Source organism: Channa argus, chromosome 17, assembly GCF_033026475.1.
Source record: "Channa argus isolate prfri chromosome 17, Channa argus male v1.0, whole genome shotgun sequence".
Taxonomy (NCBI): domain Eukaryota; kingdom Metazoa; phylum Chordata; class Actinopteri; order Anabantiformes; family Channidae; genus Channa; species Channa argus.
Window position 1 is genome coordinate 2,111 of NC_090213.1, and position 20,065 is coordinate 22,175.

Sequence of the window (20,065 nt, forward strand, 5' to 3'; positions counted from 1 at the left end):
TTGTGAGCAGGTGTTCTCCAACATGAACTTTATTAAATGCAAACATCATGCACGCCACACAGATGAGAGCTTGCGATCCTATATAAAGAGGAAGGTGAAGGCATACAGCTCTGATGTGCAGACATTGTGTGCTGAGTTTCAGGAACAGAAATCACATTAACCAAGTATAATAAATATGTTAATTTCCTGTTATTTTGCATATATTCATATTTTTTCATTGTTCAGTGAAATAGTCCTTTTATTATTCAGGTTGACAGCTGACTGCACACGCCAGTAAGAGGATGATGGCATTTTTGGTTTGCTGCCAGTGGATAATTTAAGTTGCCTTCAACCCAACATCCTTTTTCGGGGTTCAAAATGTTTTTGTTGCATGCAGAAATGTAATTTCATTTTCTCCACAGTTGTTCATTGATTTCATAAATACAACACATTATAGTTTAGTCTATACAAACTGCAAGATGGCGGCGCGGCAGTAGCTCGCAGCGGCCTCTCCGGATCCAACAAATGGTGTTTTTGCCTTATTTAGCCAGACCCTTTACAGTACATGGACACTACAGTCAGCTGTGTTCATGTTTACGACCGCCAGACATTGCTGCGGCACAGGGTTCATACATACAATAATCTGCACCAGGAAGTAATTGGTAACCTTCGCGACCTCGGCTTGCTACGACCCCAGCGACAAATACCAGGCCCCCAGCCCTCCGTGTCACCTGACGCCGGTGGCCAGGTGAGGGGACGTCGGAAACGCTGCTCGAGGAAGCGGAAGCGCGGCAAGCGGGCAGGTGTCCGTGCTAGGCTAAATGCTAACCCTAGCCGGCCGGCTCTACCGTCCATTCTCCTCTCCAACGTCTGCTCCCTGGACAATAAACTAGACTACATCCGACTCCAGCGGACCACGCGGCGAGAATTCAGAGACTGCTGCATCTTTGTTTTCACGGAGACGTGGCTCAGTGACAGAGTTCCGGAAGCCGCCATCCAGCTAGACGGGCTAATCGTGTTTCGCGCCGACAGAAACGCTGCTCTGTGCGGTAAGACTCGTGGTGGTGGCTTGTGTGTTTACATCAACACGGAATGGTGCAAGAACTCTGTGCTTGTCTCACGTTTCTGCTCATCGCTAGTGGAGTTTGTGACTGTTAGATGCAGACCGTTCTATTTACCACGGAATTCACCACTGTTTTCATTGTCGGAGTGTACATTCCCCCCAGCGCTAATGCTAAGGAGGCACTATGTGAACTCTACGGTGCTATTAGCGACCTACAGAACGCTCACCCCGACGGACTGTTTATTATTGCCGGAGATTTCAACCATGCGAATCTCATGACATAGATCTCATGGATAGTGAGGACAGCTGAGAAGATCATCGGAGTCTCTCTGCCCTCTATCATGCACATTTACACCACACGCTGCATCCGCAAAGCCAACAGCATTGTGGACAACCCCACACACCCATCACACACACTCTTCACACTCCTGCCATCAGGAAAGAGGTTCCGAAGCATTCGGGCCACCACATCCAGACTATGCAACAGTTTTTTCCCACAAGCCATCAGGCTCCTCAACACACAGAACTGAAATAGAACTTAAACACACTGCAAACCGAACTCAGCACATTCTCATCACTCACTACTCATCTCATTCCACCACCACTTATTTATTATTTATTTACTTTTATCATTCTACATTTACTGCACTACACTGTTTACCTGCTGTTTTTTTTTGCACATTCCAATGCAATTGCACTTTTTTTACATGCTGGACATTTAAATGCACTATACCATTTACATGCTGCTCTTTTTTTAACACCCCTTGCACACTTAACTGTACTGTACTGTACTGTAAAATAGTATACAGTAGGTTTACTGGTCGGCACTGTCTTGGGTCTTGTGTCCTGTCCTGTGTTACTTGTGTTGTCTGTCTACACTGTCCGTCTGTACTGTTTTTTCGTCTGCACTGTTTGCACTTGGTTGCACTCGATGCACTTTACTATAGCTTGTGTTGTTTGTAGCACCTTGGTTCTTGGAGGAACGTTATCTCGTTTCTACTGTGTACTGTGTACCACTGTGTATAGTAGAAATGACAATAAAAGCCACTTGACTTGACTTGACTTGACATAGCATAAAGGCAAAAAACATTATATGCGGTGTCATTTCATTTTAAATGTCAAAAGGGTTTTGTGGCTCCCAGTGTTTTCTTTACTGTGGTTTACAGGTCCAAATGGCTCTTAGAGTGGTAAAGGTTGCCAACCCCTGGACTAGGCAAACTAGGCAAGAAATAAATATATAACCCTGAAATACAAAAATATGGTAACAGCGCTGGGGATGACTGTTGGGATAACATACAGAGGAAAAAAGGGGTTGTGCAAAACAAATGAACAAACCACAGGGGGTAACCATATGTAAAACAAATAGGTAAGACACAGTAAATAATATAACTAAGCAAAGTCGTCCATGATCAACAGACCGGGAAAAAACAAAGACAACTAAACTTATTGCCTAAACAGAAACTGACTGACAGGAATCAAACCTCAGACCAAACCAAGGGGAACTTAAGTTCTACATATAGGTGTTTAAAGAGCAGGCAAGCAAACAAATCATCAGAAACAAAAGTCTCTTTAGTACAAAAATAAGTCAACTCACTGTCCATATAGAAAGGCATAGAGAGAGTGACAAACTGGCAGGGAACAGGTGAAACTCATCAGGACTAACGAGGTGGGTAAAAAGACCAAAAAAAGAAAAAAAAGAGTAAAGACAGGAACTGGGGCTGAGGTGCTACAAAATAAAAGCAGTTGACAGGAAGTTGGGCAAGAGAAACCAAAACACACTAAAATCAAAGGCCAGGATGATGGTTGTCTGTCTATGTAAGTTTCTATGAATTGGCCCTGAGATAGACAGGAGATCTGTTCAGTATGTACCCCCCTCTTGTCCTATGACAACTGGTATAGGCTCCAGCCCCTACCAGCCACAACCCTTCATGGATAGACTATTACAGATAATGGATGGTTGGATGGATGGATGGATGATAGTCTAAACATGGTAATAGATATCATAAACACATATTTTATGAAATGACCAGGACATTTTTTATTACCTAAAAGTAGATCTTCTTGTCTGCATAATGAATATGATCCGAATGTTTTCCCAGTTTCATATTTTCTTCATATTAGCTTTTACTATAATGGCTGATGAGAAAGAAGAGCATGATTTGGGATAACCACTTGTATTACATTTATATTTACATTTAGTCATTTAGCAGACACTTTTATCCAAAGCGACTTACATGTGAGGTACAGGGCAGCAAAAATCTAAGTCATAGAGAAAACAACAAAGCAAAGTCCTATCAGAAAAGTGTTTACATTTCACGATTTGCAAGTGGAAGAAAGAACAGAAAGGAAGATTTTTTTTTGTATTTTTTTTTTTTTTACATAGATTTAAGTGCATAGAAAGGTGCAGAAGAGTTCTGTTTTCAGCAGTTTTTTTAATGATGGGAGTGAGTTTGCTAAGCGTGCAGAGTTTGGTAGCTTGTTCCACCATTGTGGGATCATTGCGCTGAAGAGTTAAAGGAGTAGTCAGGACTTCACTTATGTTTTCAGGACATCTGGTGTTCTTACATGCGATAAATATTTAAATATTGTTATGGTATGTAGAATTCTAATAAACTTATATAGGTTCTTGAAGGTCCTCACGTAATACTCCAATCTACCTTTACAAACTTGGCTCCACTGCAGATTTTTCCCCAAGCTGCTCAGGATAATCTGTTTTCCTCCTCTGGTTCTTCCACAAGGGACTGCAGCATCTGGTTGTTGATTCACAGGTTTGAGACCTTACATGTGACCACCTGCAAATATGATATAACAGATTTTTAAAAAATTGGTGTCAGTTGAGTAGAGTTAATTTAAGCATTAGTTTTAAGCAATGTATAATTTTAACAAGACAACTGACTACTGTAGTGTCAACTAAAACATTTAGTAGCACAGAAGCAATGAAAAACCGCTTCTGAACAACTGCATACAGTTGAAACCTGATGTTTACATGCACTATTGATTTTTTTACTATTTTAAAGACAACCATTTTTTTTTATTCTCCTGAGAAGCTACTGACGGATGTTTTACTGGCTAATAAAAAATATCATTTAAATTTCTGTTAATTTCAGCTTAAAAACTCATTAAAGATTCATGTGTATTTTGGAATATACGTGAATTTGGGTTTTAATTCTACCAACAGGTTTATAAATAAGATTTCAGATTATCACAAACGATCTAGATTTTATGTTAGTTCATCAGAAGATGGCGCCGCACTTCTGTGTGACGCAATAATGAGGCGTCAGGTGACAAAAGAGGAAGCGAAGGCAAAGACCCCCGGAACTCCCGGGATTCGGAAAGAGGCTACAGCAGATTTTTAATTTGAAGGAATTAGTGCGAAGGAAGGTAAGACCTGATAAAATACAATCTAACAGGACAATAGCGATATATAAGATGCTAACGTGAAAATGAACAGCAAATAAGATGGATGCCAGCTGAAAACACCATAGTGCTGACGATTAGAGTTAACCGACGGCCAGGTCAGGGCAGATTTGTCATCTTTAAAACAAGGTGGCTTTACATTAGTAATTAAGTAGTCTCAATAATTAAAGGACTGTCGTCTAGAGTGTCTGCAACTACGGTTAACTGACGTCTGATTTAATATTATTTATCTTAACATGTAGAACAAAATACATTACTATTGCTTGACAGTGGCGCTAAACTAGAAGAAAAACTGAACGGTGTAGTAGTCTACAAGTAACCACTAGTCAAATTCTAAAATAGTATTAACAACTTAATTAAACTTGATATCATTGATAAAAACATGGCTAAAACTATGGAGTCTAGCGTAGACAGTCAATCTATGTTTACTGCTATGAAAATGCAGATTGTTGAGGTTTAAAACGGTAGTAAATGGCTTTACAGTAGACTCATAGTGTCCAAAATATTTCATGGAAGCTACTAAAGAGCTCTAGCAGCAAAGTCAGGTTAATCCCATTTACAACTATTACCTTTTACCAAGGGAATGCTACAAAAACGGATTAAAAAATGCCAAACATATTAAGACTTCGGCAAAGTAGATCTGACGAGTTATTTCACAGCTATTCTGAATGTATTGAATATAACAACAAAGTCAGCTAAATTCATTCTGATACTGACAGTGGATGATTCTATTCATTTTGATGTTTTTACTTTATCAGTTGTTTATTATAGGATAATGAAGAGAGTGATTATTCGTTACAATATGGAGAATGATTGTTATTAATTACAGGATGGAGAATGATGAACTTCCGGCAGAGGATGGGATGGGTGGGTGTAGTTCTTTTCCTGCTGCTAAGCATCATAGCAACATACTACATTTTTGAGGTTCCCACCTTCAATTTGGAGCACGTGCAGAGAAGTAGCCCGACTGCCCCACCCCCTGCCATCACCTGGATCCATCTGCCATCACTTCCAGTGTGGATATGGGCGTCAGTCTTCCTACTGCCATACCTGCAGCTTTTCCTCTTCTTGTTCTCCTGCACAAGGGCCGACCCTCGAGCTGTTGGCTACTGCGTACTTCCTGTCTGCATATTCCTGCTCTGCAGCCGCCGTAAACTGGTCAATCACAGAGCAACATCAGTAATTGACACCTAAAGACGAACAATCACAGGCTGGAGCTAAAGTAATGGTTTCACTTCCTGTGTGCCTTTGAACTACCTAAACACTCCTTACACCCTCTACACAGTTTGTAAAGACTAAAATCTGTGCCCTCACTGAGTACTATCAGGATGTACAGCCATTATGACCACGGTCATGAATTTACAAACAATCCTGTGCTGTGAATGGCTGGTTATCTCATGGTTATACCTGACAAGTGTCAAACAATCACAGAGCAGGACTCTCTGTGATGGTCTGTATTCAGTCACATTACACAAACTGCTTACAATTAAAACTTTGACATTCATAAACTAATAAAAGTCAATTTGAGGATTTTAATGTTTTTATTGTCAAAAAAATTCAGTTTCTTTATTTTTCACAAGTCAAGTTCCTGAATAATGTGACTGATCACCTGACACCATGATTATTAGCTCAGACAGGTAAAACTGATGAGATCCTATCTCAGAGTGTGCAAGTATTTCAGGTTTTGGATTTTTTAGCAGGAGGGTGTAGGTCACAGTTTGGATGATCATCTTCCTCGTTGTCTTCCTCACTGTCCTCTTCCTCACCTGCAGCAAGTTAAACACAGGTGAGTCAAAAAGCCACATAGCTAGGTAAGATATCTGTAGGGTTGACAGCTGTTAAAGCATGTTTTTTAACCCAGATCTGATTTAAAACAATCATGTAAAAACCTGGAGGTTAATTATATACCGGTTACTTCTTTCAGATGTTTATGCCCAATTGTATATTAATAAAATTTACAAGCACATAAGAAAGAAAATGTATAAACCATAACTTATATACAACATTGTGATCCCCGTTTCCATAAAAGTTGGGACACAGAATGTAAATTAATAAAATCATTATGCTAGATATCAAACATGTTGTGTTTTTCCATGATAAAACAGTCGACAGATACTCGTTAGTAATAAAGTGACATATTCCCTCAACATTTAATGCCCATGACATCAGTAAACACAAAAGTAATAGTACATTTACTGAAATACTATATACTTATTTATAGTACTAGTTTGAAGTTTTTTTATATACTTGAGTATATCTATTTTTAAAATATGATTTTTTTTTGTGTGTGCAGTGACAACATTTAGGTGTTGAAGGCTGCAATAGAAGTCTGGAAAAGCATCAATAGAAGAAACCAAAAAATTGTCTTGGTAATGTCAGTGAGTCAGACTTAAGAGAGAGTGAGGGAGAGAGAGATTAACGATCCCAAGGGGAATTTAAGATACTATTATTCAAAACAAAGCTTTAGAAATCACATATGGGACTAGTTTGTGAGGGGTTCTTTATATGTAACAGTATAGTTGGATAAATATGTCCTTTATAAGTTATGCTAAAGATAATTATCAGGGTGTAAAGCTTGAGCCAACAGATTGTGTTGGTGTGAGTTCTGTTCCACTTAATCTTATGTGTGCAGTCCTTTTCAAAAGTATTTGGAGAGTAAGGCTAATTATTTCTTTTGCTGTCACTTTGTGCCTACTTGATAGACTGAACACCAGTAAAAGCTGGTTAGTATAGGGCTCTGGGGTGCCACCTCCTTTCAATTATCCAGAGAAAAGAGGAGGATTAAATATTTTAAAATCATATTTTATACTGCAAAAATATGCAAAATTTGTTTTAGTCTGAGCTCGAAGTTTCGACAATAAGGTGACCTGGAAGCTACTGATTTTTTCACAGGAGGCAGACGGTATTAAGCAACCAGACATGGTTGTGGTGTTGCTGAGCTCCTATGATTGGACCGTTCTCTGTCTTTGTCTACTTCAGTCCGAGCTTTATGTTATTTTTGTTAAACTCCCTGCTATTCTGTATTAGTTTTTGATTCAGTAAGTCTTCTTTTTCTTTGGGCTGTTCTCTTTCAGGGGTCGCCACAGCGAATCATGTGCCTCCATCTAATCCAATCCTATGCAGCCTCTTCTCTCACACCAACTAACTTCATGTCCTCTCTCACTACATCCTGTGGAAGTCATGATTCCCATGTATAATTTAGCATGTGTTTTACCTCGGATGCCCTTCCCGACACAACCATCTGAGTTCTAGGAAAGTGCCTTTATTTTACTTGACTATTTAAAAAAAAATGACAAATCCGTTAGCGCCAGTAAACTCACCTACGCATGCTCCACGAGCTTTTTCCTGTTCCACAAGTTCGCTGAGAAGCTGTGATACGTTCGTGTTCACATAATTTATCCCTTTAATAAGAGAACTCAGACTATTTTCTACATTAACGGAGATTTTCTGACTCTTGCCGTTTTCGAACCTCAACTCTGCAAACAACACCTGGGTCGCCATCTTTACTGTCGCCTATTGCTGTCGTCATTACTCACCGTCGAATGCCTTCAGGGACGCTAGGTAAAATTCTGAACTCCTGACAGCTTGACTGCACACCTCAACCATATAGTGTTCTGTTATACAAACCCATGAACACATTGACAAATGATGTGTATGTTAACATTCTGTTATAAAGAAAAAAACACCTTAACCATACCCCTTAATCTTGTATCTGTTGTTCTTAAAGTTTCTATAGTATTTCTTATTTTATGAATGCTATAAACCATCCAAAAAGTTGTAAATTGTTTTGTCATTTTTTTCAATGTTATTAAGACTAGTAGTAGCAATAATAATAATATGTTATTAACTTTTTCTCTCTACTAAGATTATTTGTGCAATTATTAGAGGAAGTTCGATCTTATATAATATCTTTTTCAGTTTTCAGTTTTATAAAAAACTAAATTGACATGAAAAGAATCATAGGATTTTCTGATATGTCGACACATTGAATAGCCGCTCCAAACGTGGATAAAACTAAAAGGAACTTCAGCACTTGGCCTCAACATCCAAGGATTTTGGTTTCAAAGGCTGAAGGAATCTCTAAAGTTGGGACGATGTGTAAAACGTAAATAAAAACAGAATGCAATGATTTGTAAATCTCATCAAACCATATTTGATTCACAATGGAATATAACCAACATATCAGATGCTGAAACAGACATTTTATCGTTTTATGGAAAATATTAGCTGATTGGACAGCCAGAAGGGTGACATCTGCTGGCTGTCATTGAGAAGTGCATATGAGCGGACGTCCTGACAAAGCCTCATTACCTTATGTCTGTAGTGGATCTCACCATTCCATCTTTCTGTTAGTCTTATAGTCAAACAATAAAAGTTATTTGTGAAAGGTGTGTCATTGTGTTGGTCTGTAGATAATACAATATTTGAAGGAGTTTGTATAACAGACAGGCTTGATGAGGCAAATATGTTTAATAGTAAAATTGTATTGGTATTATGTTGATGCTGATGCTTCTGGAACTTTGTTTTTTTTATAATATAAATTGGGTATGTCGCCTTGACAAAGATTTTTAAGTATTTTTTTACAGCCCTTGGCTTTAATCTGCTCCTCTTGTGGCTCACTAACTCTCCAGCTTTGGAGAAGACATATGACGTAATGAGACCTCGGCTCGCAGCGGTCATGTGATTTGTAGCTTGCTGAAGAAGGGATCGACACTGCTAAGTGACACTTCCGCTTTAAAAGATCGATACTGTGTCGAGCAGACGGACCCTAGCATAACATGACTAGGTGACCTTTGACGCCAGAAAGCCGCCAATTACGATCTGCGGAAGTGAACCGGAAGTTATTAGCTAACATCAGCTAGTGGAGCTTGATAAGCTGACTAATAAACAAGGCTGATTATTGATTTTGTCAGTTACAGTCCAGTTCTTTGGCGGTTTTGCACTTACAATTAAAAAGTGAAAATTGTGTTGATATACTACTGCCCGACTGCAGTTCTATACGGTAAGTAGTTTTTTTTCCTCAGGATTAATAGCGTTGGCGTGATCACGGAGACAGTTGTGTTTACTGAGGAAGCTAACAGAAGCAAGTCCAGATGCTACCTGACTCTGGTTTGTTGGTTTATTGTTCTGTTATCCATGATTGAGCTGATAAGGAAAAATGAAACTGAAGGATAATTAACTGAGTTCATCGCAGTAGAAATAAGGTTAGGGCTGACAAGACACGGAGAAGTTCCAAGTAGAATCTTTAAAAGGTGAACAATGCTGATGTTTAATTTAACAAAACGTTCAAAAGTTGAACAGACAGTGTATGATAACAGTACGTCCGATGTACGTGACGTCATTGTTCTCCTTTGTAAAAGAAGAATATTTTTTGTGCGACTTAGTTTGACGTCATAGCTATTTTACATATGATTTAACAAAATATATGACCCTCCAGTAATTTTATGCCTATTAGGGTGGCTGTAGCTTGGTTGGTCGTCCACGAACCACAGGGTCCTTGGTTCAATCCTGGTTCTCCTGGCTACAGGTTAAAGTGTCCCTCTGGAAGACACTAAAACATTAAAGTTGTCCCTAGTGTCTGCTAATTACTTGTGAGTAACTTTGGGTGAAGCCATCTACTAAATTACTAATTGTGAATGTAACATAAAAGTACTATAAAAAAGTCTTTGGGATATTAACATAAAATAGTGATGGAAGGTGGAGGGGGCGGCTATAGCTCAGTTGGTAAAGGCAGTTGCTTACGGACCACAGGGTGAGTGGTTCGATCCCCGGCCCTGGCTATATGTCGAAGTGTCCCTGGGAAAGACACTGAACCCCTAACAGCTCATTCCCCCTCCCCAGCGATGCAGTGCCGGTCCAAGCCCGGTAGAAATTGGGGATGGTTGCGTCAGGAAGGGCATCTGGCGTAAAAACTGTGCCAAATCAACATGCGGACAATGATCCGCTGTGGCAACCCTGAACTCACGGGATAAGCCGAAAGGAGAGTAGTAGTAGTAGTGATGGAAGGTGGAGACCATATGAAGCACTGAGGCTTTCGGCTGTTCCCTTTCCGGGGTCGCCACAGCGAATCATGTGCCTCCATCTAACCCTGTCCTCTGCATCCTCTTCACTCACACCAACTAACTTCATGTCCTCCCTCACTACATCCATAAATCTCCTCTTTGGTCTTCCTCTAGACCTCCAGCCTGGCAGCTCCAACCTCAACATCCTTCTACCGATATATTCACAATTTCTTCTCTGAACATGTCCAACCACCTCAATCTGGCCTCTCTGACTTTATCAGTGCCACTGTCTCTAAGCCTAACAACATCTCTGGTCTCAGCACCGTCTTGAACACCTTTCCTTTCATTCTCGCTGATACTCTTTTATCACACAACACACCTAACTTGTGACAAAAAACAAAGATTCAAACAAAGTATTACAAAATTTAGACTGAAGAAGCTGTGTGTTGTCAATGTATAATAATTTACTTTTACAGTTAATATAAGTTGTAATCTGATTGAAGAATGACATGTAATAATTATGACATTATTAGTTGGTACTAGGTGGTAGCATTCCCACAAATGTCTTCCTAGTACATTGCCATATAGTGTTAATAGTTGTTATTAATAATTACTTACAAAGTGTTAAAAACTCTGGACCTTAAATTTCTTTATGGCTCACTGATTGGCTCACACACATTCAGGGATATGAAGCCAAATGCAAATAACTATGTTCACAAGAAAACCATATAAATTAAATATGTAACATAAAAAAACTTTCTCAAGTATCAGTGACATTTAAAGCTAGAAGTAATCTATTACATGGTTTCTTTCATTTGATACAAGTTATGAGACAATGCATCAAAATGGTGTGAAGCATCAGAGCTTCAGTATCATCTGCCCATCTCTAAAAGGAAAAGCACTCAAGGCTAAGAGGAGCAGAAATCTACCAATGATTTTGTCTTTGTCTTGATTCTTTTTCTTTGACTTTTTCAAACTTGGTTTTGGTAAATTTGTCAATGTTCTAAGACACAGTTGTTGATCCTGCTTTTGTTTCTTATAAACAATGTTTCAATTCTTTCAATTCAACTTTATTTATATAGCACCAATTCACAAAAAGGTCAGCTCAAGGCACTTTACAGAATAAAGTCAAGACTATAAAGATGTAAAGGTGAGAAAACCCAACAATTCCCCCTTGAGCAAGCCCTAGGCAACAGTGGAGAGGAAAAACTCCCTTTAATGGAAGAAACATCTAGTAGAACCACACTCGGGGTGGGCGGCCATCTGCCTTGACCGGCTGGGGTGAGTGGAAAGTGGAGAGAGAGAGAAAAAACAAACACACAAAAACATCAGGCAGGTTGTTAGGACCAGTAGCTGCGCACTGGAAAACACACAGCTCCAAAGCCGGGGACACCTCCAGAAAGGGACAGAGAGAGGGAGACAGAGAGGGTGAAGGACAACTACGGGAGAAAGAATACACAAAGACAATGTCATACGGTGGTGACAAATAGGGGTTGAGAGGAGAGGAGAGAGAGATGAGAGGAGGAAAGGAGCTCAGTGCATCAGGGGGCTGGGTCCCCCAGCAGTCTAAGCCTATAGCAGCATGACTATAACTAAATATAACCTTTGTCAAAGAGGAAGGTTTTAAGCCTAGACTTAAAAGTAGAGAGGGTGTCTGCTTCCAGAATCTGACATGGGTGCTGGTTCCACAGGAGAAGAGCTTGATACCTATAGGCTCTGCGTCCCATTTTACCTTGGGAAATTCTGGGAACCACAAATAGGCCTGCTTTCTGAGATCAAAGTGGTCTGTTGGGATGATATGGAACTATGAGGTCTTTTTAGATATGATGGAGCCTGACTGTTTAGAGAAGGGGTCAACAACCCTTTTGAAACTGAGAGCTACTTGTTGGGTACTTATTAGGAAGAATCTTTTTGTGGGAAATGAAAATTGTTTGGTAATATTTTTTTTTCATACTCAAAGTAAACATGAAAGGGTTGTTTATGGTTGTGTAATGTTTAAGGAGATGACATTTTCAAAAAATACTTTTGTAGTTTAAAATTTAGATCAAGGATTAATAACAATTTAATATAAAAGATCCTGTGTGTGAATAACAGGTGAATAGCAGGTGAGTCTCTGACTCAGTGTTAAACATAATGATCTACTTCCAGCCTGTTTTCTAACATTAACACCTGATAGATTTTTACAGTCAACATTAATGAATATTATTCTACATGTGTTACTGAATCAGTTAAAATAATAAAACAACAATACAAAAAACACAAAATGAACCGTTGCACAAAACTAATGTGAGGAACAGATGTAAACAAGGTATGAGTTTCTTATTAGTCCTATATTAATCAATTACTTACTTATATTTTCATGTATCATTTATTAACCAGAGGATAACGATGACTGAGGAACAGACAGTTTCTCTGGTTGATGTTCTGGAGGAAGATGAGGAGCTGGAGGAAGAAGCTTCAGCTGTTTTAGCAGGAAGTGACTCTGATCACTGCTCTTACCCTCAGGTCAGTTTTTGGTACTGTAGGATTGCTGAATTCTCTGTGTATTTCAGGTGCTGATGACAAAACCTGCGGAAGAGCCACAGAAATATCGACAGATCGGCAGTACTTTGTTATCAGTAGAGTAACAGTTTGTGTCTCTGTGCTGATGTATGAGAATATCTAAAGCTCATGTTCCTGTGTATATGTACATGTGTGTTTTTTCAGGGTTACGTGAAGCGTCAGGCTCTATACGCCTGTAACACATGTACACCAAAAGGAGGACAACCAGCAGGAGTATGTTTGGCATGTTCCTACACGTGTCATGAGGGTCATGAGCTGTTTGAACTCTACACCAAGAGGTTAGTCAGTACAGAGTCAAAGTCAGAACAGATTCAATACAGACACAATTAAAAATAATATGAATCCTAGTAAGTTTAGTTATAACACTTTAAGTTAAGATTAAAAGGCATGCTACATGCAAAATAAGAATGGCTGAGAGGAATTACAATTGCAAAGCTGTCTCTTGAGTGCTGTTTTTAATCTTTTGAGTGTGGGGAGTGTTGTTTTGTTGTTTTGATTTTAGACATTTTTCATACCAGGATTCCACGCATACTGCAGTAGGAGCAGGGATATAGTTAACCTGCAGGATGAGATAATTGCGCTCTTCTAACCCACATCCCTCATAGCAAGACCATAGATATCTGTCAAGTTGAGGAGATGTTGTAAATGTTGAATGTTGTGATAACTCAATTGGAAAGTGAAGAAAAGAAAGTTTAAAGACTTTCTTACATTGGCCAGTATGTGAAATGTAAGGTCCCTGGCAAATAAAATGGAGAACTTGATGCACTATTACCTAGTGGCAACATTGCAAATACAGTATTATGCATGTTATGGAGACATGGCTTCAGAAACATATTCCATTCTAAAACTCCACCATCACTAGTTCCGACACTGTATGGGCCAATTATAAATCATGTTAATTTTTTTAATATACTATATATGTATTAATTTTTTCAAATTACAACAAAACACTCTGTGGGAACAATCCGTAAAGTCAGCAGCAGGCATCCCTTGGGGTGCTCCTAAGTTAGTAAAAATGGCGCTTGACTGTCTGATTAATGCTCTGTCACTGTTACAACTTAATTCTCTGCAAATGATTTTGTCTATATACAAACTGATCAAGGCTGTTCTACATGGTGGGCTGCTGAACCAAGATTTGTTTCATTAAAATATCTCTTAACCCTGCTTAACAAAGGTTCCAGGTCTATCTGATTCCATTTGGAAAACTACTGTATACTAATTTTTGTTCTTCTTCTGTGGTTTGTTCAGGAACTTCCGCTGTGACTGCGGTAACAGGAAGTTTACTGACCTGCAGTGTAAACTTCACCCTGTGAGTTGGGTTCAGGTGTTTTCCCTGGTGCACAGGTTAACTCAGGACCTAAGCATGTGTTCCCACAAAGTGATTACAAACTGTGTTTCAGGACAAAGATGAGGTAAACAGTCTGAATAAATACAGCCAGAATTTCTTCGGACTCTACTGCACCTGCAGCCGGCCTTACCCAGACCCTGATGACCAGGTGAGACACACCTGACCTCAGCTGTGACACATCTGACCTCAGCTTTTCACCAGGTCTGCTCTTCTCTTTACTGCCTCTCTCTGATTGGCTGGTTTGTCTCCAGGTGGAGGACGAGATGATCCAATGTGTGGTGTGTGAAGACTGGTTGCATGGCCGGGTGAGTCTGACAAACCTGGGACAGGTGACAGCACCTGTCCTACACACTGTCACAACTAACGAGTGCTCATACTACAGTTTTAACCTAATTGTGGTCCTGTCTCTGAAGGAATTTCTATTTTTGAACCTTGACCTATTCCTATCAATGAACCTTTTTCAATATCTAAATCTGGACCTACTTCTGTCTATATACCAGAACTTGTTCCCATCTCTGAAGTTATATTTGAACATGTTCCTATATCTGGTTCCTATATCTGAATCCTAAAATGCACCCTAAACAATTTCTAAACCTGGACTTGTTCCTGTCCCTTTACCTGTCTGTTCAGCACCTGGGCTGTGTGGTTCCAGAGTCTGTGGAGCTGCAGGAAATGATCTGTGAGTCGTGTATGAACAAAAATCCATTCCTGTGGACCTATGCTATTCACCTTGCAGGTAAATAATCAGGAGTACAGATAAAAGCAGTGAGCTACAGAGAAACTGTACAGATGTAGAGATCTTTATTCTCTCTACAGTGGAAAAAAAAAGCAGCTTCATGTTCTCAAATACATTGGTTTAATGTATTTGAGACAAACAGAGATCTCTGGCTGTGGGATCTCTAATAATAATGAAAAAAAATAAAATAATGAAAAACATTAAAAGTGAACTAACAACAGCTTATGTTCTTAAAAAGTAAATTGATGAAAACAATGTACATCTCAAGCAGCACCTTTCAATTTATCTGCTCTTGAATAATGCTGATATCAGGAGTTTTACTGCTCAAAGTGTTTCAACTGGAGAAATTCAGGTAGCTCCTACAAAAAGATGTTAACAGCAGTAATTGTCCAAACAAGAATCTGAAGGAGAAAATGACAAAATTAAATAATGTGTTCAGTTCCAGGTGAGGTTGTACAGGTGAAGGAGGAAACAGGAGCAGAGTCCAACAAACCAGAAAAGGTGAGAGGATCAAATCTATGGTTATTATGGTAAAAGCAGTTGCTTAAAGGGTGCGACACCCCAAGTCGACCTCAAACAACTAGCACCAGCAAAGACGCAATGCTGCATTGTCCTGTCCAAGTAGGGGTGCTAGAACACCCCACAGAGGCGAGAGCTAATAAGCATGTAAGGCTGCATGCTCTGCACTTGCATGAGAGGAAGATGTGGGACCACATATGTAAAAACTGTAAATAAACAGCATTTGCTTACCGTTTTTCTTAAAACTTCCTCACCACAGATGGTTTATATCTACTTTTAATTCACTTCATGTGCGTCAAAGAGCTGATTGGGTACAGTCAATGAGCCTGAAGGCAGGACAGAAAAAGAAAAACTGAGCAGCTAAATGAGCTGTTGGCAGACGGGAATAGAAAATATAACCACAACTTACCAGTTTGGTTCTTTTTCTCTCAACTACTTTAGTGTAGTAATTTGTTTACTCTGAGGTAACTTCGCATTATACTTACTGTTTAATTGTAGTTCATCATTAAATACAATTTTGATAAATGTAAACCTGTTCTCTCGTGGACACGTTCTCCTGCCGTACAACAGAAATGCATACGAAAGTCTCCCATATGTCTTTGTGCAGGTGCAGTAAGTGTAAATTCAGCCTAAGTCTCTTTTCTCTCTTTTCTTGCATGATTCACTCAGCTGAAAAGCAATTCAAAGGGGTTCCACTAGGGCTGGATATTGTTTAAAAAACTTTTGATATTAATACTAGTATATCGACTATAAAATTCATTTTTTAACCAAACGAGATCAAATCTATATTTTTATTTTATTTCATTTATTTTCATATTTTCAGGGTTATTTTTATTTTAATTTTACTACTTAAAGCAGTTTACACCGTAATAGAGAATCTACTGTTGGATTACACAGACTTGGTTTAAGCTGGGTGTAAATATTAAAGTGACAACTGAGTGAAAATGATATAAATTGTGTTTACAAAAGCAGATACACAGTTTCAGTATCTCCCTTAACTGTAAAGTCTTGTAACTGTAAAGTTTATATAGTTATATACCGCCAATTAAGAAACCAGTGGGAAACAGTTTACATAATTAAATCGAGGTTATATAGATTTGTTGAATCCTACAAATCCTACAAATTTGTCTTGAGCAGCCCTAGGCTATAACAGAAGAAACTTCCAGCTGAACCAGGCTTAAAGGGGGTAGTCATCTGCCTTGACTTTTTGAGGAGAGTGGAGAGAGAAAAGAAGAGCAACAAGAAGCAACAGCAAAACACTAGGCATGTCGGTAGAGCAAGTAAATACACAGCTCCAAAGCCTGGTAAACCTGTAGAAAGGCATAGAGAGAGTGAGACAGATGGGGGGGCACAACTACAGGAGAAACAGGACACCAAATTAATGTCATGCAGGGGGCTATAGGAGCTCAGTGCATCAGGAGGGTCCTCCAGCACTCTGTTTGTTTTTGTATCTATGTTATTAGTGCTTCAAGAAGTTCTAGTGAAATAAACGACAATATGTGCTATATGATTATTGATTACTAAGTCTGATCACTGATCATTAATCAATTATCAATCAGGACGATGAGATCATCAAACCCACCTTTAAGCGCTGCCGGGAGGAGGCGGAGCCTAGCTGCAGGCTGGAGGAGCTGCAGCAGATTGGGCGAAACAGAGTCCAGTCAGGAGCTGTGTTCTGGCCGTCAGCGTGGCGATCCAAACTCTGCTGCTGCAACACCTGCCAAGTAACACCACCTGTCTGACTTACTATTGGCCTAGCCAATTATGATGTCACTGTGAAGTTGTATGTATGTGTCATTTTGTGCAAAATCACTATCATCTGGGCTACTTTTACACAGATGTCTCTCAGCAGTGACAACACAGATTTTCCCTGTGTCGATTGACTGCATCCTGGGAAAATGTTATTACATAAGGAACCTTGATTGTGCTCACTGTGGGTCCATAAAGATCTGAACTTGATTAGCATTTGGAGGAAATAAGGGAATAAGATTTATTATTTCATTAATATATATGAACCCATAAAGTTTCTATGAATAAAAATGGTAATTCCTTTAATTCATCCAGAAGTTCATCCTGCATCTGTTTATTTTTGTTTATATAGTGCCAAATTTTATGTGGAACTGGATGGTTTTTTTTGGGGGGGGAGACTTGATTGGAAACTGATCGTTCAAGGGTCTTGGCCAGAAATAGAAAAAGGCAGATGGTCTGTAATTCTCCACAAGAGAGGAGTGCCTGTTGTGAGATGGTTATTTATGAATTCTGTAATGGCTGGGCTTAGTGTGGGAGCAGTTGCTTGTAAAGGTGAGGATGGGATGGGATCCAGAAAATGTATGTATTCAGCAGATGAGTAATCTGATTTGTCCTTCACCTCAGACTTTTTATAGAAGCATAGTTTCAATAGTTTTTGAAGGTACAACTTTTGGAATTTTTGTTTCTCTCAGTACAGTGACACAAAGTGTTTGAATTTTAAAAATGAATTGAAAAGCAACTTCTTCAGGAATCTTTGTGTTGCTTTCCTCAAAAAAGATATCAATGTAAATAGTATTGTTTGATCTAAAACTCCATCAAAAATGTATTGATATGGTAGTCAAAATACAACACAGCCCTGACAAGGTCACTTCATAAGTTCCCAGAATGTAAAAATTCTATTAAATAAATAATTTTAAATAATTTTGAGTTATTAATGTCAAATAGCAGATGTTAGCAAATATTACCCTTTAACCATATGTCTGTACCTCATTTGTCCTTACCTGTACACCCATCACCCCAACCCACTCTCAGAAGCGTCTGTCTGAAGCTGGTCTGTCTTTCCTTTTGGATGAAGCGGACACTGTCTTCGCCTATGAGAAAAAAGGAAAAAACAACGAACAGAAACATGATGGACATGACCCTCTGATGTCCGCGCTGGACAACCTGAACAGAGTCCAGCAGCTCGAGATCATCCATGGTACTACAGCCCTCTACTACACTTTACTCTACTCTACTGCACTATGTTATGCAGTACTACCCAGTACTACAAGCTGAGCCTGGTCAAGCAGGTGGAATTTATACACAGTACTACAATAATTACAGTACGGTACTACTATAGATGAAACTAGAACTCCTATGTTTGTGTGTATTTTAGGATACAACGATATGAAAACTGAGCTGAAAGATTTTCTACAGAGGTTTGCAGCTGAAGGAAAGGTCAGTGACTGATTTGCTGTGACTGTGATGTCACTGAGTTCTCTGTGAATTTTTTTGAATTTCCCTCAGGATAACAAAAGTATATCTACTTTATGATGTAGCTCTGTTTTATGATGGGCTTTGACTTTGTGAAATTACTGTCTGTACTCTGATAGGTTGTGACTCCTGATGACATCCGTCAGTTCTTCGAGCAGCAGCAGACTCGAAAGAGAAGACGAGTTGATGCTGGACGTTTCTACTGTGCCTGATGACCTTTGGCCTTTACCTAACCATGACCTATGACTTCCTGTGTTGTGTTGATCCTCATAATTTTAAAGTTATCTTCAGCTAATTTTGAAACTTTTTTTATATATATATTTGAGTTTTAGAGGTTTCCAACATCTGTCTATTTTGAACTGCAAACTAATAAAACTGAACAACGTGGAGTTTTCTCATGTCTCACTGATCAGACTCTGCTCCTTATTGAACAGAAAGTCAGTGTAAATCTAAAAATGTACTGTCAGAAACATGTTTCTGCATTTTTTTGTTTAAATGTCATTGCATGTCATCATTTCTATTTACTTCTCATTTTATTGGCCATTGTTATCTGAATTTGATCGCCAGGGCCTAAAGTTCTACACAGGGCGCTGGATTTCTGGTGAGGGCAAAATTTTTTTTAAAAACATAATAGAATATCTATTGAAAATTTCTTTTTAACTTCAGTGTAACTGTTGCACTAATATGGCTATATATGTATGTACGTATACGGCCTCAAGAAAAATGTATTACAAATTAGATGTAAGGGTTATTGGTTTGGATTTCATATCAATGTCATGATTTTTTTGACTAATTAGCAATCAGCAGCAAACCTGTTATACTGCACACTCTGTTTAGAGAGCACTGGAGTAACAAGTATTGAATCTGGTTACCCATCAAGAGAAAATGCTGGTTTGGTAACCACCGACTCTGCAATTAGACACCTTTCACCAGTGAATCACATTTGCCTTAACAGTTGTTTTTTTTTAACAGTTATTTTTAAATTATTAGTATTTAGCGGTAGTTATTTCTCAACCATACTCATTTACCTTACTGTGACTATGTTTAAAATTTGAAAACAGCAATTTGGTGAGTTGTACATAATTGTGGACTTGACCTTGGACTGTGTAGACCTGCCTCCCGAAGACGCATCTCGTCCCAGTCCTAATAAAAGAAAATTAACATACTAACATGTTTCCATTTCTGTTAATGTTTGTCCTTATTACTTATGTTATTAA

General features: G+C 38.9%; 2 protein-coding genes and 1 long non-coding RNA gene across 5 annotated transcripts; 2 read left to right on the top strand and 1 right to left on the bottom strand.

Moving 5' to 3' along the window:
- The first annotated feature begins 4,269 nt into the window (after positions 1-4,269).
- Positions 4,270-5,989, top strand: tmem251 (transmembrane protein 251). Its single transcript, XM_067481884.1, has 2 exons — positions 4,270-4,423; positions 5,289-5,989. Exon 2 carries the CDS (start codon positions 5,297-5,299, stop codon positions 5,651-5,653), a length of 357 nt encoding a protein of 118 aa, XP_067337985.1. The 5' UTR covers positions 4,270-4,423; positions 5,289-5,296; the 3' UTR covers positions 5,654-5,989.
- LOC137102397 (uncharacterized) lies at positions 5,982-7,970 on the bottom strand. The gene is made up of 2 exons (XR_010911226.1): positions 7,780-7,970; positions 5,982-6,225 (listed from the first exon to the last, which is right to left on the bottom strand). It is a non-coding gene; the product is annotated as an uncharacterized lncRNA (long non-coding RNA).
- Positions 7,971-9,141: 1,171 nt separating this feature from the next.
- ubr7 (ubiquitin protein ligase E3 component n-recognin 7) lies at positions 9,142-20,017 on the top strand. Of its 3 annotated transcripts, none has more exons than XM_067481882.1 (12): positions 9,142-9,568; positions 12,841-12,966; positions 13,168-13,301; positions 14,272-14,332; positions 14,424-14,519; positions 14,623-14,676; positions 15,002-15,107; positions 15,547-15,608; positions 17,186-17,350; positions 18,408-18,573; positions 18,751-18,812; positions 18,968-20,017. In XM_067481882.1, exons 2-12 carry the CDS (start codon positions 12,850-12,852, stop codon positions 19,058-19,060), a joined length of 1,116 nt encoding a protein of 371 aa, XP_067337983.1. In that variant the 5' UTR covers positions 9,142-9,568; positions 12,841-12,849; the 3' UTR covers positions 19,061-20,017. The 3 variants fall into 3 exon arrangements, with proteins under 3 accessions (XP_067337983.1, XP_067337984.1, XP_067337982.1); XM_067481883.1 differs by having other exon boundaries at positions 9,142-9,461; positions 15,002-15,050; XM_067481881.1 differs by having other exon boundaries at positions 9,143-9,461.
- Positions 20,018-20,065: the final 48 nt, after the last annotated feature.

Excerpts from the sequence above, each read along its gene's own strand:
- tmem251 (XM_067481884.1), top strand. The coding sequence starts at position 5,297 with ATGATGAACTTCCGGCAGAGGATGGGATGGGTGGGTGTAGTTCTTTTC.
- ubr7 (XM_067481882.1), top strand. The coding sequence starts at position 12,850 with ATGACTGAGGAACAGACAGTTTCTCTGGTTGATGTTCTGGAGGAAGAT. Across the intron at positions 14,520-14,622 it reads ACCCAGACCCTGATGACCAG|GTGGAGGACGAGATGATCCA; the intron begins GTGAGACACACC and ends GTTTGTCTCCAG. Across the intron at positions 18,574-18,750 it reads GCAGCTCGAGATCATCCATG|GATACAACGATATGAAAACT; the intron begins GTACTACAGCCC and ends TGTGTATTTTAG.